The sequence below is a fragment of the Amblyomma americanum genome, chromosome 2 (genome assembly GCF_052857255.1).
Source record: "Amblyomma americanum isolate KBUSLIRL-KWMA chromosome 2, ASM5285725v1, whole genome shotgun sequence".
In the NCBI taxonomy this organism is placed as follows: Eukaryota; Metazoa; Arthropoda; class Arachnida; order Ixodida; family Ixodidae; genus Amblyomma; species Amblyomma americanum.
The window spans coordinates 93,871,262-93,897,404 of record NC_135498.1 but is presented as its reverse complement, the minus strand read 5'-3'; the positions used below and the strand labels follow the sequence as shown (position 1 = coordinate 93,897,404).

Here is a 26,143-nt window from a genome sequence, read left to right as displayed (position 1 = left end):
TAATAAAAAGGAAGGAAAACGTTTTTGCTAGCCCCGCCATCGGCCGTCGCTACAGAAGCACCTGAGCTGGGGCAGCGGAAATAAGGATAGCAGGCAGAATGGAGGATGCGGAAAAGGTTTTAAAGACAGCATTCTCACTTACGCTGAAGTGTCCTCGTCTGTTGGGCTTGGAGTGTTTGGGTTAGTTGTTCTGTCATGGCCAATTGCATTTGATTGGTAATCTGTTGGACTTGGGCAAGAATGTTTTGTGTGTTTAAAAGTCCCGAGCTGCAGTTTCCATTTGGTATCGAGGTGCTTAAAGTGGTAAAGCAATACGTCTACTAGTACCTACTATAGGACAACGGTTCCGGTGTCATCATCTAGCGCGACAACGTACCTCCCGACATCAACAATGATGACGTCACCACAGACCACCACCGATACTTGGAGCCGGGTGCCAAGCCGATGTCTGCAACCACCAGTCATCAACTCACCCCCTGCAAGATTACAAATGGGCGGATATCTGGTCCTTATTAAAGACGGATGCTTTCAGTCAACTAATGATCTCAAACCTTTCTTCATCGTTCCGTAACCAGGACGTGGGTCAATTTTAGTTTTAGTGAAAAACAGCGCTTGAGAGGCGAGAGCGAAGAAGAGAGGTACTCACCACACACGTCGGACATGCATAAAAGTGTTAACCTCTTTGCGCGCTAACGGCGCCCTCTTCCATGGCTTCCCTCTCGTGTTTTCTACGTGGCTGCTGGTAGTCCCTTACCTGGTCCACACAAGCCGAACCATCCCGCCTGGGGGTGGGCAAACAACAAAAAATCCTGGTGCGCGAGAATAGTGGCGAACAAAGAAGTACAAAGAGCCGGAGGCTGTTCCATTGTTTCGCCAGCCGCGACTTCTAACGAAACCAAGGATGTTTGCGACGATCCTCATATGACCAGAATGGGTTCCCAGCCGCCTTCGAGAACCGACGCCTCGCCGCCGAGACTCGACGACCTCGGCGCTCACGTCCCCGTGTACCCGATTGCCAGAGTGCCGGCGGCTGGACTGCACCCTGGAGCATCACAAGAGAATCCGGACATTGTGGTCATAATGCAGCCGCCCCTGGTTCCCCATCCTAGTCCAGAAGAAACAGCGACATCTCCAGAGCTCCGGTTTCAGGACCGCAATGAAGAGACCGCTCAGGACGAACGCTTGTGCATGCAAGCCTGGGTGCTGTGCGCAGCTGTATGCTTCCCGCTCGTGTTTGCTTCGTGGCTGCTGCTGGTCCCTTACCTGGTCCATGGAGCCATCCCGCCAGGGGGTGGACAAATGCGCACGTTGCCAACATATCCCTCGCAGACAGTACCGGCGCCAACATTTAGCATGACAAATCCCACAGCTTCATTTCCGGCGACAACATTTACGATTCCAAGACACTCTTCAGCATCCCTTCCACCGTCAGCGTATACAGTGCCAAGCTACGTACCCTTCTTCAGTGCCCACACTTGCGCCAACGCTTATAGTGCCATCCTCTAGGGTGCCAACGTCTCTTTCGCCATCAGCCACGGTGATGTCACCTTCAACAACGGTTCCAGTGTCATCATCTAACGCGACAACGTACCTCCCGACGTCAACAACGACGACGTCACCACAGACCTCCACCGATGCCTGGAGCGGGGTGCCAAGCATATGTCTGCAAACACCCGTCGTCAACTCACCCCCTGCAATATTACAAATAGGCCCTCACTACAACCGCTCGGCCTCAAATCTGAACTCCATGCCCTTTTTCTGCGCCTACGACAACAAGGATGTGATAAGAAGCAGCACCAGGTGGCACTTCTTGTTCGAAACATTGCCGTTTTCCCTCTGCTCTTACGTCATCTACTGGTCGGTGGGAATCGACAATGGATTGGTGACGAGCCGACTGCCCAGATTTGACCGCCGGCAAGGCCTATACCAACTGCGGAACATTACAGACAGGCTCGGATTTCCAGGAATCAAGATACTTTTGGCCTTGGGCGGCTTCGAATATGATGCGCCGTATTTTTCGAGGCTGGGTCGGGACAGTGCTACCATGAACCGCTTGATGCTAAGCGTAACTGACGCAATGAGTCGTTATCGCTTAAACGGAGTAACTGTTGACTGGAAGAAGCCGAGGGCAGGCTGCGGTTCCACGAACGACCCTGATGTGCTTGCGTTCCTCTTAAACAGACTTCGAGAATCCTTCAACCGTTATGGCATGAACCATATTGTTTCAGTTATGTTGAGACCCGAACCTTTCTACGAAGCCGTAGTGAACAGAGTCGCTCTCGTCGTGGATCACTTCTTTATTGGAAGAGAGCTTGTGTATCCGTATGGTCCGGCTGTATCACCTGGTTTCTGCTCTCGTTTGACCGGCAGGTTCCAACAGGAAATGCGGCGGTACGCGCTAAATGCGCCGCGGGCAGGTCTTGACCAGCTGTGCGTTGTGGAGGACTTGTCGCCACTGGCAAGTCATGGTGATATGGATTTGAGAACGAGAGCCATAACCACTGGACACCGTATATACACAGCACGTTTATACACTGCTTGTAGGCTTCGGGGCTTCTCTAGGAATGACAGCTCCGCAATGTCCTCCTGCGTGTCGCATTTCGCATTCAACGGGCTAGGGAAGGCGACGGGCCGTCCCGTTGTGTACCTCACGACCAGCTCTTCTGACACACTTAGGGAACGGGCCGACCTTAGACACCTGCGCGGACCAACGAATTCCTCGAGTTACAGGGGACCTTGCGTGCTGGCGATGAATTTGTACGCGGATAACTTTGCCAAGCAATGCGCGTCGGATTACAACCATTACATTCTCACGGAACACCTGTACTACGCTATGCTCGGCCAGAACGCAACCGGAGGCTCTCTTCTGAATGCGGCTCCGGCGTGCTAGCGAATTTATGCAGCTTTAGACATTTTGAAGAGCAATCTATGCAACCTGGAAGGTTCAACTTACACTTATTAAATATGTATAACCCCTGTTCTCTTAAGTTACTCCTTAGCGCTGCTATGGTTGGTCAGTGCTTCATCCGCAAACCGGTTGATATTTTTAAGACCACTCCTCTTTGCCATTCTACGTTTTACTTTTTTTGCCGTTGCCTCTTCTAAGACAGTGGTTACGGTGTTCGGCTTCTGACCCGAAGGACGCGGGTTCGATCCTGGCCGCGGCAGTCGCGTGATGGGGGAGTAATTCTAGAGGCCCGTGTACTATGCGGCGTCAGCCTACACTAAAAAGCCCCGGGTGTCTGAAACTATCCGGGGCCCTCTGCTACGGCGTCCATCATTACCTGAGTCGCTTTGAGACATCAAAGCCTATAAACCAAACTCCTGCGTGGTCTGTCGGATTTATAAACAAAAGAAAACGTCAGGTGTGCTGGAATAGGAAGTAATGATTCATAATGCTCTGCATTTTTGCGTTTTACTTTTAGGGGGCACTTCGCCGGGTAGTAATCGCACAATTTTCTTCTTGATTTAAAGGTCGATCACAAGTCGAGCTACTGACGAAAAAGTTCCATATCGCGTGTTTTCTTCGGCACCTTTTTTTTTCGGCAAAATACAATTTGCTGTACACGATCGTTTTTGTGCGGAATGCAAAATAGTCTTTTTTATTGCGAATTATAGCATAAACTGAAAATGGTAGGTCATACTAAAAACTGTTGGTTTGGTTTTTGTGCCCCCTAGTTGACAAATTCCCCACCTCCTTTCTCTCGAGCCCCGAGTGCCCCGGAGCTCACGTGATTTGGTGTTGGAGGTTGTGAAGGTGAGGAGGCTGTGCAGTGTGCAACGTACAGGGGCGCCGACGAGGACGACTCCAAGATTTAGCCGAACGACCCGCTACAGCTGGTCGCCGTAAAAAAACAAAAAAGCACCGCAAGTGACTACGACATGGACGTATAATCCGTACAGTACGGCTGATGTCCTAAATAAAAAGCACATGCCAGAAAGGTGTCAATTCTCTTTATTCGTCAAGGTCAGTCCTTAAACAGACCCTGAACTCATTCCGATGGGCACATTTCAGTGCAACAGTTGTGCATAAGTGGTCCTTGTGGGTATTCGAGTCAAATTCCAAAGCACTGCGCGAACCGTACAATTTATAAACAATTTTGAAAAATCGCTGCTCGCAGCAGCTCGCAGTAAAGTCACTGGAACTCTGACTAGCTCGTAACCTATTAGGGCGACACACCTAATTGCGTGTGTTCCCCATCCCGATGACGTCAGTGGGCGCGCGCACGCGGACCAAATTTTGGGGGCGGACCCGGCAAAATGTGAAGTTCGCTATTGTCATGGGCGTGGCTGATTATGGCCGGACATCGGCCAAGGTCAAATTTTGGGTGTGGAAAAACTGAAAATTGGTTTTTGAGGAAAGGAAATGGCGCAGTAACAGTCTCACACATCTAGGTGGACACCCGAACCAGGCCGTAAGGGAAGGGATAAAGGAGGGAGTGCAAGAAGAAAGGAAGAGAGGTACCGTAGTGGAGGGCTCCAGAATAATTCCGAATGTGCTTTTTTTGCGGGTATGTGCCATCTTTTGATAGGCTAACAACAACAACAACAACAATTCCGACCACCTGGGGTTATCTAACGTGCAATGACATCGCACAGCACTCGGGTGCCTTTTGCGTTTCGCCTCCATCGAAACGCGGCCGCTGCGGTCGTGTTCGAACCCGGTAATCCGGATCAGTAGCCGAGCGCTCTAACCACTGAGCCACTGCGGCGAGTTGGGAGTGGGTGGGCCAAATTTTGTGCTGGCCCAGAGCAAATTTGGAGGTTACCATAGTGTTGGACGCGGTCAAATTCGGGGGCGGCCAGACCAAATTTTGGAGGTATCTGTGTTTCATATTTTTTTTTAACTTAACATCACGTCACTGTTGCTAGGTGTCGGCGCAAGAAAGGTCGGACGGACAAGATTCTTGGCCGGTGTTGGTGAGAGTGCGAGCGCTTCCGAACCAATAAAAAAGTAACCGAGGCGCAGCCACCGACGTTCTGGGCTGGTTCTTCTTGTCTTTTTCGAGCGCTGACCAATGGTTAAAACGAGAGAACGTTTCGGCCCCGCTACGAGGGCCTTGTTCACAATGTAGGAATGAAAGTGAAGGTTGATGGCGAAAAAAATTTGCAGTGGCCCAGCTCAGCCATGCCAGGATATACGCAGCGAGAGATGTAGTTCTCCGCTGGTGACGCATGTTGTCGAGTTTGTTGTTTTGACTAAAATGTTACGCATTGAAGAAGTATTCGGTGAGACACATTGTTTATTTGTTCAATTGTTTTGACAGAGATAAACACTGCCCGATGATCGGTAAAGTAACACGCAGTTGTCTCAATGCTGCCTACACAGTATTTAGACTGGTTGTTTTCTCTCAGATACACAGTCAATCCTTCCGGTCCAGGATCCGGAGTACCCAGGTTCGAACCCGACCGCGGCGGCTGCGCTTCGGCGGAGGCAAATCGCTAAGGCGACCGTGCACTGTGCTATGTCAGTGCAAGATCCCCAGGTGGTCGAAAACATTCCGGAGCCCTCCACTACGGCTCCTCTTTCTTCCTGTCTTCTCTAAGTCCCTCCTTTATCCCTTCCCCCATGGCGGCGCGGCCCAGGTGTCTGCCGACACAGTGAGACAGACACTGCGCCATTTCCTTTCCCCCAAAACCAAATTTTCATAAAACGCCGGTGCACTTTGATGCGTTCAGCGGAACGGTAGGTGTGATCCATGCTGCGCCAGCCGTGGAGACCGACACCGCGGACCATGGCCGCAAGGTTAAATTGGTTTTGGGGGAATGTAATGGCGCAGTATCGGTCTCACACATCGGCGGACACCCGAACCGCGCAACAAGGGAAGTGATAAAGGAGGGACTCTGGGAGGTCCTGCTTATGTCTGCAGACCCGACATCGCAGATTGCTGCGGTGACTCGGGCTGCCGACGTCATGTCCCGGCATGACCTACTTGATGCAGTGCGGGACCGCGCAGTGGCCCAGGGACCCAGCTGGGTCTAAAACTCACTTGCTCAATAAGGTTTTTCTGTCTGTCGGGTAGTGGTGGTAGTGGTTTTATTAAAAATAATAGTAAAAAGGAAGGAAAAGATTTTTGCTAGCCCCGGCATCTGCCATCGATACTGAAGCACCTGAGCTGGGGCAGCGGAAATAAAGGACAGCAGGCAGAATGGAGAAATGAAATGAAAGAGGTGAGGGGACAGGAATAGAGGATAGGGGGAGAAGTAATATGTACAAACTATTTACAGAATAAGAAATGTGTCCAGGTTGTGCGCGTGATTAGTTCATTTTAGAGGAATTAAATCACACACGCGCACAGCACTGTGTTGGTTACAACTGGAGTGGGGCGTCCAGTTATTAATCGTTCAAGGTAGAACTCGCGGAGCGTTCGGTCACTGCGTGTAACTACCTGACGGAGAACAGACGGGACGTCAAGCCCGTGTGTTCGAGGAATGCACAGAGGCTCACCAAAGTTCGCTCACGAGTGCGCGCACTGCCCTGCGGCCACAATAGCGTCTTGATGGAGTCTGGTAATATGCCCTGCGCCCTATAGGCCGCGAGCATATCGCGACGAGCATCGGTGAACGCGGAACAGCGAAGGAGCAGGTGTTCTAGTGTTTCCACTGCACCGCATCCGTCACACACATCACTCGTCGCGATTCCGTGACGCACCCGTCGTTCCCCGGGCCACACGCAGCCAATGCGCGCGCGGAGGATCATTGCACGTTGTGACCGTGTAAGTGCGCGACAGCCGGTGACACTGTCGATGCGCTCACCTCCCGCGATGCGTGGGTCGGGGTGCTGCTTTCGGAGATGGCCGTGGATGGCCGCACGCACGTCCTCCAGCGCAAGGGGCAGATCGCTGGCAGGTAGTTGGTGTGCAGCGGTCGCGAGGTCGTCAGCTTCTTCGTTGCCTGCGATGCCGCAGTGACCGGGCACCCGCTGTGCACGCACGGCACAACCTCTCTGCGCGAGGCGCTCGATGCGCGAGCGAATTTCCCGCACTAGTGGGGTACCACGGCCGTTAGATTGCAGGCGGCTGAGGGCGGCGCGGGAGTCGCACACAAGAGCACTCCTGGGCGGCGGAGGGCCGAGGGTGAGCAGCAGGTCCAGCCAGAGCCGGATCCCCATCAACTCCGCCGTGGTGGAGGAGCCCAGGAAGGCTGCGTGTTGCTGGCTGTGCAGTCGCAGGGCGGGGATGGTGGCCGCCACAGCAAGGGAGCAGCTGTCGCGGGCCACTGAGCCGTCGGTGTACACGAGGAGATGGTCCTGGAGCTCCTCGTGTATGACGGCTCTGGCCAGCTGCTGCACAGCACAGAGGGGTGTGCTCCGCTTTCCCGCAATGCCGACGATCTCTCGCTGTACCTCCGAGGCAGCAGGCCAGGGCGCGCAGGAGCCGTAGGGGGGGTGGGCCTTGGGTCAATTGCTCATACTCGAGCAGCGCCGCGCCCATTCGTGGGCGCGGGTGCGAGCGCATACGCTGCAGCAGCGAGCCGCCGTCCGGTGCGCGGTGAAGCCGGTCGATGTGGTTCTATGCCCTGCGCGCTGCTTGGAGCTCAAGGGGCCACGCTCCTGCCTCGGCCAACGTTGCGGCGCACTGCGAGTTTTTGGGCAGGCCTAGGCACACGCGCAGGGACTTGCGGTGCTGAAGCTCGAGTTTCTTCCAGCACGGCTTGCGCACCGTGACGAGCGGCAGCGCATAGAGCACCGCCCCCAAAGCTGCGGCATTGTATAGACGCAGCGCGGCTTGCTGGGAGATGCCCTGGCCTCGAGCGGTGAGCTTGTGCACGGCGGCGGTGATCCTCTTCATCTGCAGACAGGCCTTGGTCGCCGCGGGGCGGAAGTAAAGGCGCCAGTCGATGTCCAGGCCAAGGTACCGCACCGATTTACGCCAAGGAATCGGAGTCCCGTCCAGTGACAGTGGCGCAAGGTGCGCGCGCGAGCGCGAAACGCAGGCCATGGCCACCGATTTGTCCGCGCTCAGCCACAGACCAAGGCCGCGCAAGCTGGCATCGATTGCGGTCAGGGCTCCCTGAAGGCACCCCCGCACGCGGAACAAGCGACGACGAAGCGCGCGCCGCACCCTCTTCCCCTCCCCGGCCGCCACACCAACGGCGCATGCGCACAACCGGCCTCTCGCGTGTACCGCGAAATACTCGACTGGCAGCCCAGTGTAGCTCCCGCTACAAAAACAGCACAAACTAGACGGACGCACAAGAGAAGGAAGGCACCTCACGTGATAAAAGTTGCATGAAAAGGCGAAGGAATATATACAGAGAAACCACCGGGAACTGCACGCATCACGACCACGTGAAGACAGCTCGAAACGCATACAAGGTTGCACACAAAAACATACTAGCCAGGAGCAGATGGTAGCTGGTTTTCTAAGTTACGGAGTTCTTTATCTGACGGCCTCCGAAGGCTGACTGAGGCACTAGTTTTTCCAACTAAAAAATACTGCCATTACCTCACAAGTCACCTGGTCCTTATGAAGGAACAGAATAGTGGTGCTCGGTAAGTGTGGCGAGCATCCACATTTCCGGCATTGCAATGGAAGACGGTCAAGAGAGTCAGCTGTTGAGTGGTGCTTGCTACGCAGTGCATCTAGTACATCCTCAAGGAATTTTGGCCAGTTGTAACGACTGCAAGACGGCTTGTTAATGTTGCCGAGACGCCTTCCAGCCGTCGAGTACGCGGGTTGGTGTTCAGTCGAAAAAGGCTTTTTGTAGAGGAAGGGGTTCTGTTTTTTAGATTTCTACAAAGTGTCTTGCAAGGTGTCTTGTAGCTTGAAAGAAATTGGCGCTTTAGCTGAGCTAGCTGAGCTAAAATATTTGTCAAGATGTTTCGAAATGTTCTTGAAGTAGACTGCAACATAATTTGTTAAGACATTTAAAAAACATTGCTCTCTATGCGGCTGGCTAAGACGTATATAAGGCGGCTTATCTTACCGAGACAGCTAGATAATAGCCGCCCAGTAGAGTGTTAGGTGCTCAGTAAGCCCTCGGAAGCATGACGCAAACCTAACCAGGATCTTCACACAAGAGCGTTTCTCCGCAGTTAAAACAATCAGTCAGCGCTCATATTTCATTTCGCCCGCGCCTCACCTGATTTCAACCTCGCCCACGATGGCATAGCTGCCGTCCAAAGGCTTAAACTAAAGCAGAAACATGGGAGAAGATATTCAGTTATAAATTACTTACCGGACGAAAGCTAATTGCTCGTGGCGATGCATGTTTACTAATGTCTTGTGCATATAATTTTTAAAAAATGCACAGAACAATCGTGTCCGTGTACTTCTTCCAATTAGTTGAAAGAAGACGGAGAAGGCCAAGGTAACGTGGTGTTGCGCTCCCACGTGCTTTTCCTTTTTATTAACTGCGTTCAGGTGAATAGCCACCCGATTCTTGGCCGATCCCCTAGTGTGGGTATGTGCCATCTTTTGATAGGCTAATAACAACAACAACAACAAGAGAAAGAAAGCGAATAGAACAGGAGAGAGCGTTCGTTCGGCCAATCCCGCCGCGTGAGCATTTGCCATATTTACTGAGGCAAAGAAGAAGAAGAAAGCGTTCGTTCAGAAGCGAGCTTAAGGATGCCGAAGAAGGAGAACACTGGAATGGACCCCACCATATGGGTTCAATATGTCTGCTTAAGTCGCCAGCTTCCTGGAGCGTTCACCTTTTGTCTGCAGGGTGAGCTGCACCCTCACACCGGCATCTACAGCGGCCGCGGCTACCTGGGCCACAGCTTCGACCACGGCACTCTCGCATCCTGTAGCTGGGGACCGCCGCAGACGTTCTTTGAGGTATCCAGGGGATCGCCTTCACCAGGAATGAACTCTAAACGCGGCCAGCCGCTTGTCCGTGACGGACGCACTTGGAGGACATCTGGCCGATCTCCGCGGCCGGGACGCAGTTCGCCAACGCCATCGAGGGGTGTTCGTGGATGCTGGCCCCCGCCGCCTACGCCGCCAGGGATTCGGGATGAACGAGCCTCCTGCGAGGACCTCAGCCATCGGCTTTCCAGCCGCCGAGGCAGGCCGCTTGACTTTCATCTTGCGAAAGATAACACAGGCGGAAGCCCACAAGAAGATCGCAGTGGGTCAGAGGTTTCTCAGAGATCTTTTTGCCGGAGGTCAAGAGAGCTCAACCGTGGTACCTCGCAGTCACAAAAGACTCGGAGAGCGAGGCCAGCGGAAAGTGTTACGCAGGCCGATGAGTTAGGACGGAATCGAGCGCGCACCTCTGCAGGTCGCGATTTGACTGAAGGCGGAAATTACAGAAACCTTCAGAGGGCAATGACGAACGACCAGGTATGGTCTGTGTTCATTGCACAGGCCGTGGGTCTCTGGCGAAAACAAGCATCTTGTAAAGACTTTAGTGATCAAAAGCCCAACGAGACGGCCAGTGGGCAGCACGCATCAGGTCAAGGCGTCGCGCTAGCAATGAAGGAAAAAAATCAGGACCTGCCCTCGGCAGAAGCAGACTCCTAGCTATAGAAGGACAGCTAGCATCAAGTCCGTTGAAACTAAAACCAGGAGCCGTGTTCCACGCAAGATTAAACCAGGAGTATGCTTCCTTACAATAAAATCCCTGAAGATCCACCGCTATTTGCATGTTGAAGGTCACCTGCGGAGGACTTTAGAGAGATGTCATCTCAGAGAGACTGTCAGTAACGCAAGTACACAGGCTGCAAGAAACTATTAACGTATGCTCATTACTGCCACGTGCCGAAGTTGCCAAGTAACCGTGGGTAATATGGAACCGAAGTTCCCTGATCGTGTGAAATGTGCCCACTCTGCTACGTGCACTGAAGAAAGCCAACAGGAAAATAACCTCACCGAACATGCTAGCACTTTCATCTGTGTGGGCGCCGACAACTGTCGGGATCAGTGTTCCACTCCATATTGAAATTGAGACGAAGAGATGGAGTCCATCAAGTCGACACCATCCGAGAGTGATGACGAATACCCTGTATTGTACAAAACCTTTCATGCCCGGAACAGTTCGCGACAACACTACAGTGCCGAGGGGCTGGCTGGTACTTCATCGAGTTCATACGCAGCAGGAAGCATCGCAGAGGACAATTTCACTACCAGCAAGCACCCGTCCCACAGCCGTTACCAGGGTGCCAGAGATGTGATGGAAGGATTTACCGTGTCACGTTACTAGTTACTGTTTTATTCCTATTGTCCCCTCCGCCGCTTTTTCAGAAAAAAGCGCAGAGCACCTATAATGATATTGCAAATAAACAAAACGTACAGTTTTATCGCGTGCTGTTTTTTCATGGCGCCATTTGACCCATGTCGGTCGTTGTGTTGTGAGAGTTCGGGCTCTCCTTCCTCGCACCGTGGAGGAAAGGAGTGAGGGGGAAAGAAGTGGGTTCCGCCCACCAATGGAGCACAATGAGTCCGGTTCGCGTGCGGTGCATCATGCGTGTGGTGTGTGTGGTGCTCCACCAGCCGAAAGACTGCAAGCGGGAAGGTGCTGGTAGTGCCCTACTCCACCTCTCCGACGGGGCTGCCTGCGCGGACGGGCAGAGGATCCGGGGCTGCCATTCCACCTCTGTGATATCTGTAACTAGGAGGCAGCGGCGCTGTCAACACTGTGGAGAGAATTGGAAACTACTGTTGCCCTCTCTGCTCTCCTCTAAGAGTGGCCTAGTCTCAGAATTCTCAGCGCACGATCTCTCACTTGACGGCTGCTCGCGGATGGACTGCGAGGGTGAAGGTGTGAACATCCTGGCCGTGACTTTTTGGTGGATGGTTCGACGCATGCCGTATTTTAAAGCGAAAGCTTTACTACTCCAGCCAAAAGGAAGGAAGGAAACGTTTATTGAGCTCTAGAGAGTAGGTGAGCAATTTGGCGGAGTCAGGTGTGTCGTCCGTCTTCTTAGGAATGGTCGTCTGCCCCTAGTCCAGGGCTCCGCTGGATGCCGCTGCCAGCTGTGCTCGCCGGATTAGCCCAAGTTGGACGTCCTGACGGTCGCTGGAGAGCATTCCTTCCCATTGCTCCGCACTCGGGTTTGGTATTTTTGGTGCCACCTCTATTTTCTGGCAGGCCCACGTTATGTGATAGAGCGTGGGTGTTTCATGGCACCATGGGCATTTGTCTGTGAATTGTGTGGGTTGTATTTTGTTGAGTGTATTTAGATTCGGGTATGAGCCCGTCTGTAGCAGCCTCCAGGCGATGGCGTCTTCCCTGGAGAGAGATTTATGTGGTGGGGGGTACCGTTTCCTGCAGCCATTGTAGTGGTTTAAGATTGCCGAGTAATCTCTAGGGACAGGTTCGGCTTCCTCGAGGTCGCTTGTGGAGGGAGCTCGGTAGAAAGTGCACCCTCGAGCTACCCTGTCGACCGCTTGGTTGCCTTCCACTCCCGCGTGTCCCGGCGTCCATACCATCGTATGTTTTATTGGTTCTTCTGTGCTTTGTTTGGGTCGGTCCCCAGAGCGGAGTATGCGGAGCGCTTTGTGACCTATTCTGCCTAACATGAAGTTTCGGCATGCCGTTTGAGAGTCGGTTAGTATTGTTAAGGATCGCTTAGTCCAGTAGCCCTCCGCTGCCGCTAGAGCGACGGCCACTTCTTCAGCCTCGACTACCGTGCAGTCCCGTAGCGACGCGCTGATGATTTCCCGCATGTCCGAGTTTACCACAGCCGCTACCGCGTTGGGGTTTTGTCCCGTCCTTCTGGGGTATGTGGCTGCGTCCACATACACCGTTGTTGTCTGGCGGGCTAGTGATTTTTGGGTGCACTCGGCTCTCGCCTTTCTGCGTTCTTCGTGTAGGTTGGGGTCCAGGTTCTTGGGGATGGGGGTCACTCTAATTGTGCCTCGTATGCCGTCCGGGATAGTCGCGGTGCGCTGGATTTCTTGTATTTGTTCGTTGCATCCCAACTTCCGCAGAAGCTCCCTGCCAGACGGAGTCTGCTGTAGTCTCTGCAACTGGGCGACGTGTTGTGCCTCTCTCAGTTCTTCAAAGTTGTTATGAAGTCCTAGTGCTAAAAGCTTCTCTGTGGATGTGCATTGCGGTAGATGGAGTGCTGTTTTGTATGCTTTGCGTATAATCGCATCAATCTGTTGGATTTCGCTTTTGATTGAGTTGTAGTATGGAAGACTGTGGGTGACTCGGCTGATCACCAGGCTCCTGACCAGCTTTAGCGTGTCTTCTTCTCGCATGCCCGAGCGTTTATGGGAGACGCGTGTGATCATGCGGGCAACTTGTAGGGTGGAAGCTTTGAGTAGAGCAAGTGCATGTGTACACCGTTGGTTTGATTGTATCCACATGCCCAAGATTCTTATGAGTGTTTTCTCTGGTATGGGTTTTCCCTCTAGGTAGACGTTGAGCCTAAGCTCGTCGCTGTTCGGGACTGTGCGGTTTTGTTTCCCTCTCCAGACTCTGAGCAGTTCTGATTTCTCGGTGGAGCATGCTAGCCCTCTCGCTTTTACGTAGTTCTCTACGCAGGTCGCGGCCTCCTGTAGTCTTTCTTCCTTTTCTTTTAGTGAGCCCGTATTTGTCCAGATGGTGATGTCGTCGGCATACATGGCATGGTGTATTCCTTCGACTTCCTTAAGTTGTTTTGCAAGGCTGATCATTGCAACGTTAAAAAGCGTAGGTGAGATGACCGAGCCCTGGGGAGTTCCTTTGTTAGGGGTGTGGAACTTCTCCGAGCGGAGTTCTCCCAGCCCTATCGTCGCTGTTCTATCTGAGAGGAAAGCTTTGACGTAACCGAAGACCCTCCTGCCGCAGTTCAGATCGTCCAGGCCAGTCAGGATGGCTTCGTGGCTTACGCGCTCGGCTAATAATTGGTTTTTTGGGGGAAAGCAAATGGCGCAGTATCTGTCTCATATATCGTTGGACACCTGAACCGCGCCGTAAGGGAAGGGATAAAGGAGGGAGTGAAAGAAGAAAGTAAGAAAGGTGCCGTAGTGGAGGGCTCCGGAATAATTTCGATCACCTGGGGATCTTTAACGTGCACTGACATCGCACAGCACACGCGCGCCTTGACGTTTCTCCTCCATAAAAACGCAGCCGCCGCGGTCGGGTTCGAAAATTGGTTTTGAGGATAGGAAGTGGCGCAGTAACTTTCTCACATATCTCGGTGGACATAATAATAATAATAATAATTGGTTTTTGGTGGAAAGGAAATGGCGCAGTATCTGTCTCATATATCGTTGGACACCTGAACCGCGCCGTAAGGGAAGGGATAAAGGAGGGAGTGAAAGAAGAGAGGAACAAATAGGTCCGTAGTGGAGGGCTCCGGAATAATTTCGACCACCTGGGGATCTTTAACGTGCACTGACATCGCACAGCACACGGGCGCCTTAGCGTTTTTCCTCCATAAAAACGCAGCCGCCGCCGAACCGCGCCTTACGGAAGGGATAGAGGAGGGAGTGAAGGAAGAAAGAAAGAAGAGGTGCCGTAGTGGAGGGCTCCGGAATAATTTCTACCACCTGAAGATCTACAATGTGCACTGACATCGCACAGCACAAGGGCGCCTTTTTGTGTTTCGCCTCCGTCGAAACGCGGCCGCCGCGGTCGGGTTCGAACCCGGGTACCCCGGCTCAGTAGTCGAGTGCGCTAACCACTGAACAACCGCTGCGGGTCCTTCGCGCAAACTTGTGGTTTTTGAGGAAAGGAAATGACGCGTGACTGCGTCACTTCTCATTGGACACCTCAACCACGCCGTAGAGAAAGGAGGCAGCCGAAGAGGAAAGAGAGAGAGAGAGGTGCCGTAATGGAGGGCTCCGGAATAATATTTTGACCACTTCGTGCACTGACGTTGCACATCACACGGGTGCCTTCTGCCTTCCGCTTGCATCGAAACGCGGCCGGCGCGGCCGGGTTCGAGCACTGATACTCCGGCTCAGTAGCTGAGCGCTCTCTACCACTGAGCCATCACGGCAACTATTTTCTCTTCAGGAAAACAGGCTTTATCTTATATTTAGCGCTACTATATTTCAATTTTCTCCCTACCTACATCGAACTTTTCATAAACGCGCGTGAGGCAATCCCAAAACTACCACGCCAAAAACCGAAAACCAAAACTGGCTTGCGCGGAGACCATCGGAAAGAAAGTTTATCCAAGGGCAGCCGGGGCAGCCTATCCATCGCGGAACGGCGGAATTTCGACCGCCGGTCTGCTGCGGTGTGCTGGGGGTGGCTAGTTATCCTTAGGCTCGCGTTCATTTAATTGGGGCTAATTCTGTTTAAGCTATGGATTTCGAATCTTACGAGTCATGCCGGGAGGCTTCGACGGAGTCTGTCCTGGCAGCTCTTCGAGAAAGTAGCAAAGGAAAGCTGGTCTATGATCCCTACTGGCCTCTTGAAAATCGGTGGCAGGTGAGCAGGCCCTTTCCGGCGCGTTTCTACTGCTTTTACATGGATTATTTAGAGTGCTGGAAGCCTGGCGACAGGTATTATGTAGAGCAGTGAGCCATGTAATGTGTTTGTTGGCATGTAGCAGCCTCGGTTTTTGACGTTCCAGGACGTGCTTCCTTCTAAACCAGTCATCTATGTGGACCGCCGCCTTTTGCCGCTTCGGTTTGAGAATGAAGACAAGCCGAAGGAGAGTGCTGACGTTTCTGAATCATCGGAAGTCACGCCCAGCGATGAAAATTCTGACGAACCAACGCCAGAGGCGCAGTCGCCGAAGGAGGACGAACCGCAGGACCTGTACGCGTACGTGATCGGCTCGAGAAGCGATGTGTCTATCCATCAGTACGAGGAGCAGCGGCTGAACAGCGTCAGGGTAATAATAACGCTTCAAACTTGGCTGTACGTTTGCCCGCGCGGAAGTACTTTTGAAATATTCGTGGGCCGAAGTGTAACCTTTGTCATATGCGCAATGTTACACTAGCAGTGACGTGCTATGAACAGGCCAACGCATTGCCATCAAAGTGACCAGAAGGTTACCGCCGTGCACGCCTGAATGAGCAGATGTGCGTGAAAATCCAGTTTCGCTGAGAATAATTTTTTCCTCATTTCTGAGCAGGCTAATCTGTTGTTAAACATTGAAAGAAAGCTCTTGAAATCTAAATGATGTACAGGTCAGTCAGGGAGTGTGAGCGTGTAGAAAGGAAGTGGTTGCCAGAGAGTGGTTATACGCGTACGTGATCGTCTCAAACAACGATGTGTCTATCCATCAGTACGAGGATCACGTACTCTCTTGCTGTTTGTTTGAAATGTAACACCGTTCACTTAGTAAAAAGGGTATTAAAAATTGCACCTGATCTGTTGGCTTTATTTCATCATAAACGCCAACCTTTTTTGTTTGCCTGCATAATTTGTTGTTGAGGGAAGAATTATTGCTAATTTTTTGTGAGTGCAGGATATTTTTCGCTGTTTGTTCTTAGCTGTCTTACTTCCATTTTCTAATGCTCATTTTTTGAAGCATCGACCGTGGTTGCTGAGCAGTAGTAGCGTTGCCAAGCAGCGTGCTAATCAATGTCGTCTCGTTTTCTCACCTTGCACACGTATGAAATGCTGGACCCTGCAGGAGGCAGTGAAGAAGCGGATTACGCAGTACGAAGAGCAGAATCGCAAATGGGAAGAGCAGGCCAAAAAGCACATCATGCTGATCGAGCAGAACCAGACAATCGAGTACCAGAAGCAGTTGGACAAGCTCAACCAGGAGTACCTTCAAGGGTACGGTTGCACTTTCCTACTGTGTACTTGATTCCCATAGCCATCCTTATTGCATTAGCCTAAATTGGTGGGAAACTCAAAAAAAAAAAAAAATGGCTGGCGGTTTAGCATTGCTAAGCTCAAAATATTGTGCGAAAGCACAGTTTTTTTCAGGTAGACACTACTGCCACGCACCTGAATGCGTGATTGAGGTGTCCGCTGACCCAGGGAGCCAGTTATGCATGTCTTCAGCGTTTTCACCATTACTGCCAATTTACCCAATGTACGCTGGTGGCCTATGCTCCAGTACTGTGTTTTTTCAGCAATGCTGTCAACGCCAACATGTATTGCTCTAGAGCCGTTTTTCTGCCATAACGTCTACGCCAAAGCATGCAGTGAACATCTCTCTGTCACTGCCGCCACATAGCTCCAAGCGTGAATATTAGTTTGATAGTAGCCTTAGCTGATGAAGAAGATGATGTGCAATGCACAGCGTGAGAGTGTTGCAGTTTAACATGAGGCATGTTGGGCTGCGGTGATAGCCTACTGCTCTCGCACAGTGGCCAGCTAAGGTAATCTGTTCGCGCTGCCACGGGTTCAAATCCCAGTCGGAGATATTTATCCAATTTATTTTTATTTATTTATTACACTTGCCACGAGTCCACAAACATTGCAAACCCAAAAACAAACCTACAAGCATCGCAGGATCTTGCTCGGGGTTTACCCATTATTAGTGATTATTTATTTAAAATAACAAAAGGAAGGTAAAAGATGTTTGCTCACCCCGGCATCTGCCATCAGAATAGTGCTTTCGCGTTTAGTCGGCAGTCTAAAAAGAATAGAGTACTAAGGTGAAACCGTACATCCCCTTATTGTGCTGTATGCAAATCTGCATTCAGCCATTTCATCTGGTTGTGGAATGTCTTTAGCTTTTGTGGGGATCATATTAGATGCTATCCCTTACTTATGCAATCAGCACTAAAAGAGAGATAAGTAGGAGACTTATTCAGCGAGCAAATATTGCGCTGCTGAAATAAAGTACAAAATTTATGTGGATTCTATTGCACTTACAGCCAAGCTGCCAAGTTCGGGTCCTTAGTGCGCATCTTAGATGAATATTGGGATGAGGTCATGGTGGGGGTGTGAAATTCAGCCATTCGCAGTGCCTAACTGTAAGGGCAAAATTAATTTCTGTGTGCTGGCTGCAGATGCTTTGACAGACTGTTTCACTGTTCTATCCAGGCTTCGGGAGCTTGCGGAGAAGAGTCAAAAGGCTCGCGAAAATCATCAGAGCCACGTGCGGGTAAGCTGTTCTGCATAGGTATTGACTATTTGTCCAGCTGCTGACGCACGCCAGCAGGGCATTTATTTGCTTTTGCATTTACCTTGCAGCATCTGAGAAACAGAATTAAGGAAGCCGAGCTGAGGCAAAAGCAACAGCAAGAAGAGGAAAAAAGAAGGTCAGTGGAAATTTGTTGAAGATTTATTTAAATCAAGACAGCCACATTGATTTGTTTATTTTGTTTTTGTTTGCCTGAGTGTGTCTTGAAGAGCGCTGAACGTTTTATCTTGGACTTGCTTTTGGAGGCGTGATTGAAAATGGAGTGCTGTGTTTTAAGTGGTGATTTGATGAAAAGGGGTCATTAACTTTACCTGGCTGTCACTGGAAGCCCAGCCTTGTGTTGGCAGCATACTGAACCCACTCTGCAGTGCTGCAGTGCATTGTTTGACTGTGTACTATAAGTACTATTACACTGCCTTTCTTTAACCATTCCATGGTTGTGCATCAGTTTAAAAAGCAACAGCCTTTTTTTGAAGTCTGCACCTTTATATCCTGACGATGCAACTAAAACACATATTGCTTTAAGAAAAGGCACAAGCCATCTTTAATGTTTGCACTGTGCCTTTGCTCAGAGCCTGCACAAAGCTTTTTTTGTCTTCTGTAGCAGCTGCAGTTTAAAGAAAGGGAGACAGGACAGCACAAAGGCAGGTGGGGATATTAAGGTTGGCCAGGATGTGCCAGGTTGGCCGCACTACACACGTGAGGAGGAGAATAAAGGGGGTAAAAGAGATGGTCAGTTGGTTCCATGGAATGTCTCTATGTTGTCGTTCACTCCATGAAAACAAAGGATGCCTACAGTCTGCCTAAAGCCTGGCACTCAAGCTCGTGGCTCCTAAATAGTTGGTGCGCCCCAGTGATGTTCCTACCTGACGAACGGTAGAGGCCTCAGTCTTGCAGTCTTTGCTACTGTTGGGTATGGGAGTCTAAGTGGCACAGCGCTTGCGCCAGACGCGCACTCATTACTTAATAATAAGGGAGCTAATTACTCACAAATCATCCGCACATGTGCAGTCATATGGCTACAAAGGGAAGCTATACAGCTTCCCCTAAACATTCGACCAATACTCATTAATTGTCAGAGCGAGGGCAGTGAAAAGTAGGTGGACAATTGTTTCTTCCCACTTACAATGCTAACATGCTGGAGAGTTTGCCATCGCAATTATGTGGAAGGAAGCATTTGTCAACGCCACTCCCAAACAAGGGTGACACATAAGCATTGTGTTGCAGCAGAAGAGTCCGGGCGGCAGCTTGATTTGCAGTAAAGAGTCAAGATTGTGCAGATGTTGCCCAGAGTTTCCTGGAATGCAAACACCAGAAACTCTAGGGCACGTTGCTTTCTAGTCTTTGTGTTGTCTGGCATGGATTTAGCAAAATAACCTCACTTGGTTGACCATCACTCTGTATATTGTAAGCATAGTAAGGAACTTGCTGTTGAGGACCTTCTTGCATACAATGCTTTCAATCATCCTGCTCTTCCTGTGGATGCCATCATAGCTTACAGTATTGGGTTTCAAATGTAAAACATGTAGTTTTGCTTTGACTTTAGTCTTGTGGAAATCAGTATAACTTGTTCAGTGAGAAAAGAGAATTCACTCTTGCATGGTGGCATTTGTAGTGCATGCAATATGCTACTCGCTGTGTTGGTATTATGGGTTACTCATGCTTGCAAGCATCCATGTCACAGCTGCTTGCACTGATCTGAGAGTTGTGGGGGAAGGAAAGGTGGCTGGGGTTAACCAGGAGAAAGTGCCAGTTTGCTACCCTGCACTGGCAAAAAGGGAAGATGGGGATATGAAGAAGGACGAAAGAGCATCGAGTTACAATTGAACTATAGAAGGGAAGTAAGGACTTTGGACAGAATTGACATTTTTTATGCCTCTTGCTGCCTGTGAACTTGTGACATCATGTGCAACTTTGTCAAGCACACCTCATGTTGTTCCTAGCATGCCTTCCATTGATTTAGCCAAAGTTGGCATGTGTCGCCTTGCAGGGAGGCCGAGTCACAGCAGCGAGCAGAGTCCCTGCGCTACCAATGTCGGGAGATGGCGTCCACGCTAGCCTCGGTGCGCAAGGCACTGGGCGAGTGCCCATTCGCCCCATTCCTCTCGACACCCGTGGAGGAGCACCTGGGACTGCTGGACCGCATGTCCCGCCAGGTGGAAGCCTTCGGCGCGCTCACTACTGTCTCCCGGGAGGAGCTCACCCGAGTCCTCGACTTTGCCACCCAGCTGAATGCCCTGGTGCACTCGGTTGTCGCAGACGTGGGTAGGGTCGTCAGTCATACTGTGCCACTGCGACAGACATTTTTGAGGGTTGCTGTTGTGCTACCATGTGTCCATGCCCTGTAATTTTATTGAAGAAATGCATATAGGGATTGCACATCAGGCTTGTTGTTAAATGCAACTATTCTGAAACCGAATCAACTCCATTTTTGTATTTCATCACTGGCTTAAACAACACCACATTCTACATTCACTCTTTGTGGTGGCATGGCATTGTTTCAGTCTGCTATGAAGGCAGCAAATACAAATATGGAATGCAATTGTTACATTATACTGATCCAGATTTTTTTCGCCTACTTTCTTGTCGACACTTCTTGGCCGCACTTCAGTACCTGCGATGCAGAGCTCTTCCTGGATGACAGTGAAGAACACTCATGTCTTTAAAGAGGTTAGAAAATTAAATTGACCCAGTCCCTACTACCAGGTAGAACGGGCTCACTTGTGAATAGGAAGGTAGCTAATATATGCCATCCAGGTGAGCATCGTGGGAGGGCAATCGGATGAGGAGGAAGAAGAAGGAGGTGAAAAAGAAGGTAGCCACGGATCAAATTAAGAGGGTTTCCATGGGCACTTGGTGGGAATGCGTTTCTGCATAAGTTTCAGCCTGCGATTTGCATGTGTCCCTGCTGTTTTTTTTCTTTCTGATTCTGTTTTGCTCATTTTCATTGGAGTCTAGTTACAGGGAGTATTATAAACATGCAAGTGTACGGCAATCCTTTTCTTGGGGCTGGATGTTACAGCTTCTGCCCCTTGGTTTTTGGCTAACCCGTTCCTTTTATTTGTGTGGGCAGCTGGGCCCTGTTGGCGGCCCCGTGTACTTGCTGCTGCTGTTCATACTGTTCTTCTTAATTAAGGCGGACCATCTACAGTGTCTCAGCGGTCATGGCATTCAGCTGCTGAGCTCAGCGTCATGGGGTTGAATCCTAACCGCAGCAGACGCATTTCGATGGAGGCAGACTGTAAAGCGCTGGTGTGCTGTGCAATGTCAGGGCACATTGAAGGATCCCAGGTGGTCAGAATTAGTCTGGAGTCCGCTGTTATGGCGCCTGTCATAGCCCATGTGCTGCTTCCAAGCCTCACATACCATGTGCCGTACCTGTTCTTAATGGTGGAACCTCTTTGGTGATGATGATTATGTAAAAGATGGCTTTGCGTTGCTTCATCAGCAGCTAGTGCCCCTGTCAGACTGGAAGATTTAATGATGTTCACAGTGGCTGATACTATGGTCTATTGGTAATGATTGACTGCAACACTGAGAAACTTAATGACTTTAGAATTGAATGACATTCACGGTGGAAGGTGTTTAAGGAATCCATTTAGTCAATTTTAGATTGCATTGTTACTCCTCACTCCAGATGAGCAGTAGTATATAAATTAACAGCATACAATGCTAATCTGCAGGGTGCATCATAGCCTTAGTTTCTTTTATGCCCTTAAACTCCATATGACTAACTAACTCGGGTGTGCAGCCCACTACTGTTAGGTGTTTTCATGGCACTGAATGCAATGCCGTTCACTGCTAATTCACACGCACAGAACAAGCCACCAGAAAGGGAGTGGCTGCGCAGCAGCAGGAGCGGAGGGCCAGTGTAGACAAGAGGAACCAGGATACTGTTGAGCTGAGAGAAGATTCCAGCGTTCAGCAGGCTGTGCCTTCTTTGCCAGGTAATTGAAAATCCCAGTCGAATCTGTGGTCCCGACAATTTACGTTTCTCTTCTGTTGCCACATTTATGCTTCGATTTTCTGCTTGGTACTTTGTCATCGTGCGTCTTATTCCTTGAACTTCTTTTTCCCACACCAGCATTCCACAGTCAAGTGTTTTCAGTGCACTTTTCAAGTTCTTCTCCTGTTTCTTGCATAAAGTGTCATGCTGCAACAGGCACATTCACACCGCACCTCGCAACCTTTTCTTGTCTTGTCAGTATATTTCTGCATGATCTGCACACAATAAAGCCATGCATATGTCCATGTATGTGGGTTGTGCCCTGGCTCAGTAAAGAGACAGCATTGTACAACAGGGTGAACGGTTTGGCGCAGTGTTAAAATATAAACCTGCTAGCTGTCTGTCTGTTAGCAAGCATGCATATCCCCGCTTAATGCCTTCCTAAGCAAACCAAGTGCATCTTGCATGTCATTGCCATGTTGACACTACTGAGAAACATGACAGTTGTAAAGAGGTTGCACTGTGCAGGCTTAGGATAGGACACGCACGTGCAACACACTGACATCTTCCGAACAACTCTCCCATCCATGTCTTAATCGTGTGTGAGAGGCTAAAACCAGAAAGGAGACATCACTTTCCAGGGCTGTATAGAAACCACATAACTACGTCCGCGCCCGTCCTTTTTTTCTTGGCGGCTACCATGTTTTCATTAAAAAAAGAATCCTAAACTTTTTAGCTAATGTAGGCTTCCTATGTAGAATTTCATACTGTCATTGATCTCAGCTTTTTCTCGTTTCTGAGGAATGGATTTTTTATTTTTAATCGCTCATGTCAGGGGCTCCACACTCCCTGCCCATGCAAGGGCTGTTGCCAGAGGCTGTGTGGCTTTATACTAAAGACCAAACATTTTGCATTTAATAATTCTGTATGTATACCATGGTTACACACTCAGACTGTATTTTAGGCACTGTATACATCACTTTTGTTTTTATCTGCCCGTTTGCAAACATCACCTTGAGTAAAGCTTATCTGAGTTGAGCACCAAACTTGTGTTTAGCACTCTGACCACAGTTGCCCTTGCACCATAAAAAAAGCCCACAATTATCATCATTTCTACATGATCTGCCGACAGCGCAGGTGTTCTGTAATAGGGAGGCGCTGCAACCGTGCCCTTTGATTTGCAGTTGTGAGAAGCCTGGCCCAGACGGCAGCTAGCCAGCTGAAGAGGCATGCAGATATCCTGGACCGACTAGAACAGTGGCAAGCCTCGTATAAAGAGCTTTTGCAGGACAAAGCGGTAAGAAGAGTTTGTCTCTCCTTAGTGCAGAGCTGGCCCACTCTCTCTGAATGCCAAATGAAGAGATGAGCCTCTGCTGTGGCTGTTGTGACAAGAGACAGCTGCCATGCATATGTCTGTGAATGTGGGTAGTGCCCTGACTCGGTAGAGAGACACGGCATATGTACAGCAGGGTGAACGGTTTGGCGCAGTGTTACGATATAAACCTGCTGGCTGTCTGTCTGTTAGAAAGCGTGCATACCCCCGATTAATGCCTTCCTAAACAAACCAAGTGCATCTTGCATGTCATTGCCATGTTGACACTACTGCCACTGTCAGTTATTGTTTGCATGTCTATCTCTGTAGTACTATAACTATAGTCCCACAGATTTTCTTGGCAGTAAAGGCTTCAGGGATGGAGCGTTCGTCACTGTGTCATTCCACCAAATAGTTTGGCCATACGATGGTGGCGCCATTCATGGAAGCTTTTTTGTAATCAAGAAAACTGCTTTTTCCGTAACTTTCGATGTTTAAAATGTGCAGTTGTGTTATAAATGTGCATATATACTGAATTTTGACAGTATGGTATGTTTAAAGAGATGATGATGATGAAAATATTTATTCTACTACAGTTATAGGGTGGGGAAGAGCAGAGTGGTGTCATCAGTCCTGGACTCCTATGGTGTAAGCTGCTGCCCTTGCTCGTTCGATAAGCTGGCGTTGACGTCCTTCATCCGAGCTAGGCAGTGCTGCCTCCCATCCCTCCCGCGTTGGGCTAGTTATAATGTCAATTGGTTTTTTTGGCAGGCCCATACCATATGGTACAGGTCTGCTTTCTAGCCGCAAAATTTTCATTTTGATTCGATGGAATCCGGGTTTATGGTATGGAGTACATAAGGGCTGTGGAATGTCTGAATCTGTAGTCTACGATCCCAGCCCAAGCCAATCTAACCTAGCAAGCTTTCCTTTACTAGCAGTGTAGTGGTTTAGAGCTCTGTACCGGCACATTAATACCTACTCCTTGATTCAGCAACAAAATTTAGAGGCTAGTATTAGGTCGTATCAGGCCATTCAGGGCGCGTACCAGAGTTTTTCATCATCCCTGGCAACGGACTAAGTTTTGGTTTCGGTTTGCTGTTTTTGCTGTTTTAAAATGGTTCCACTCGATATTTTGTTTGATAAACGCTTTGTTGTGGTGGAGAGAAGGGATTTTGAAAGGTGATGTGACTATCAACTCAGAATGTTCGTAAGTCTTGTAGTCTTGTCCCTAGTTGAATATGATAGGTGTACGTCATTCTTATGTGTCTGTGCCCCTTGTCTTGTGCTCCTGTCACCACCTCTCTGGAGCAGCAAAAGAAGTACTGCTTTGACCTTCTCAAAGCGGTGACCATCCCGGTGAACGCTCTGGCCACCTCGAGTGCAGTCACAGAGAAGTTGGAGAAGCTGAGTGCTCTGCTCTCGGGCAAGCCCTTCATGTCTGCCGGCCGCTCGGTCTCCAGCAATGCACATCCACTGGCCCTGCGCTTCTGCCTCGACAAACTGGCCGAGAAGATTGTTGTGAGTGGTTGACATCCGTGCTGTTTCACACCGTGCTTTCACAGATGTCGCTCAGACGACAAGCTGCGTCTTCAAACAACCCCTTTTACTTTTGCAGCTGGAGAGAGCATTTGCATGTTTTTCTACTGGCAAATTTGGACTCGGTGTTCTGAATGCATTCAATCGACCGTGCTCAATTTTCAGTCATTATTCCAGCTCTGAAAGTCGTCACACGGAGCCTCAAAGAAATGCCTGAATTATCCAAATTCTGTACTCTGGATGCATTTTTTTGCTGAAAGCTCAACTGCGGCATTTGCGTTTATAGGTAATTTTGTAATAAACGCTCAGCGTGCACGCACGTTTAGAGCGATAAAAGAGCAGTAAACAAATTACTTGGATTCTGGCTGATAACCGTGCCGGTGAAACCTGCAATGCTGATCATATTTATCTGTGCCTGGCTGCTTTCAAATAATCATCTGCTGTCATGGGCGAGCTTGCGTGTATGATAGGACCATGTAGAGTGCCTGAATTTGAATTTACAGTCACGTTAGAAAGCTTTTTATTTACTTAAATACCCTAAAGGTCCATGAGGGCATGGCACAGGGGAGAGGGAAGAGGGAGTAACGACTGCATTTACTCTTTAATGTAATCCGACTGTTGCCTTTGCTGCTGCGGATTGAGAAAAAAAGTGCATGAACATGGCGTGCATGAATGTAATGCACTGTCCAAGTGTCCTGTGCTGGCACATTTGCCGACTTCCTCAGCCAGTACAATACCCCTCTCCCAGCCTACATCACCAGAGCACATGTTTTTGGTCCGATGGGCAAAACATGCTGTGCACTGGGAGGGCCATAAACAGGAGAACAAAGGTGGTGCGGAACCACTTGTCACAAGCAAAACTGATTAAGAAGCAAAAGTGCATACAGCTGTTTTGCCTGCCATTTTGTGAGTGCTTATGATCTCAGTTGCCCTTTGTGTCTTCTCCCCCCCTGTTCTCCAGATGCAAGGTGAGGAGCAGATTCTGTCAAATGCTGACACTGCCTTCCCTATAGCCGCGCTTGCGGTGGGCCTGTGGTGCCGCTTCCCTGACCTGGGTGAGCTGCTGCTGGGCCACTTCTACATGCGCTGCCCAGCCCTGGTGCCCGTGTTCTTCAGCCGCAATACAGTCGCCTCCGACACCGAATACCTGAGGTCAGTGCACAGCTCCTTCTCAGTGAACACGAGATGCCAGGCGATCCCTCAGACACAAGCTTGAAAGTCGTTCACCGAGAGGAGAACTATAGTACAGTGCAGAGTGTGCAGGCCTTAAAGGTGACGCAGTGCTGCCGAGTGCAGGGAAACTTTTCAGCAATAGTCTGACTTCATTGAACTATGCAGACTAACTATGGGGCTGCACTGTAGAACCTCTGCATCTGTATTTACATTCAAGGGTTATCTCTGC

At 50.1% G+C, this 26,143-nt stretch overlaps 1 protein-coding gene across 1 annotated transcript in view; it reads left to right on the top strand.

Moving 5' to 3' along the window:
* The first annotated feature begins 15,084 nt into the window (after nucleotides 1–15,084).
* LOC144121625 (uncharacterized) overlaps nucleotides 15,085–26,143 on the top strand; it is a 14,753-nt gene continuing 3,694 nt past the window's right edge. The window contains exons 1-10 of the mRNA XM_077654932.1: nucleotides 15,085–15,318; nucleotides 15,464–15,727; nucleotides 16,475–16,623; nucleotides 17,845–17,905; nucleotides 17,995–18,062; nucleotides 19,935–20,209; nucleotides 21,763–21,891; nucleotides 23,075–23,187; nucleotides 24,517–24,723; nucleotides 25,703–25,893. Coding sequence (XP_077511058.1) covers nucleotides 15,193–15,318; nucleotides 15,464–15,727; nucleotides 16,475–16,623; nucleotides 17,845–17,905; nucleotides 17,995–18,062; nucleotides 19,935–20,209; nucleotides 21,763–21,891; nucleotides 23,075–23,187; nucleotides 24,517–24,723; nucleotides 25,703–25,893 — 1,583 coding nt within the window. The 5' untranslated portion in view covers nucleotides 15,085–15,192. The remainder of the gene's footprint in view (nucleotides 15,319–15,463; nucleotides 15,728–16,474; nucleotides 16,624–17,844; nucleotides 17,906–17,994; nucleotides 18,063–19,934; nucleotides 20,210–21,762; nucleotides 21,892–23,074; nucleotides 23,188–24,516; nucleotides 24,724–25,702; nucleotides 25,894–26,143) is intronic.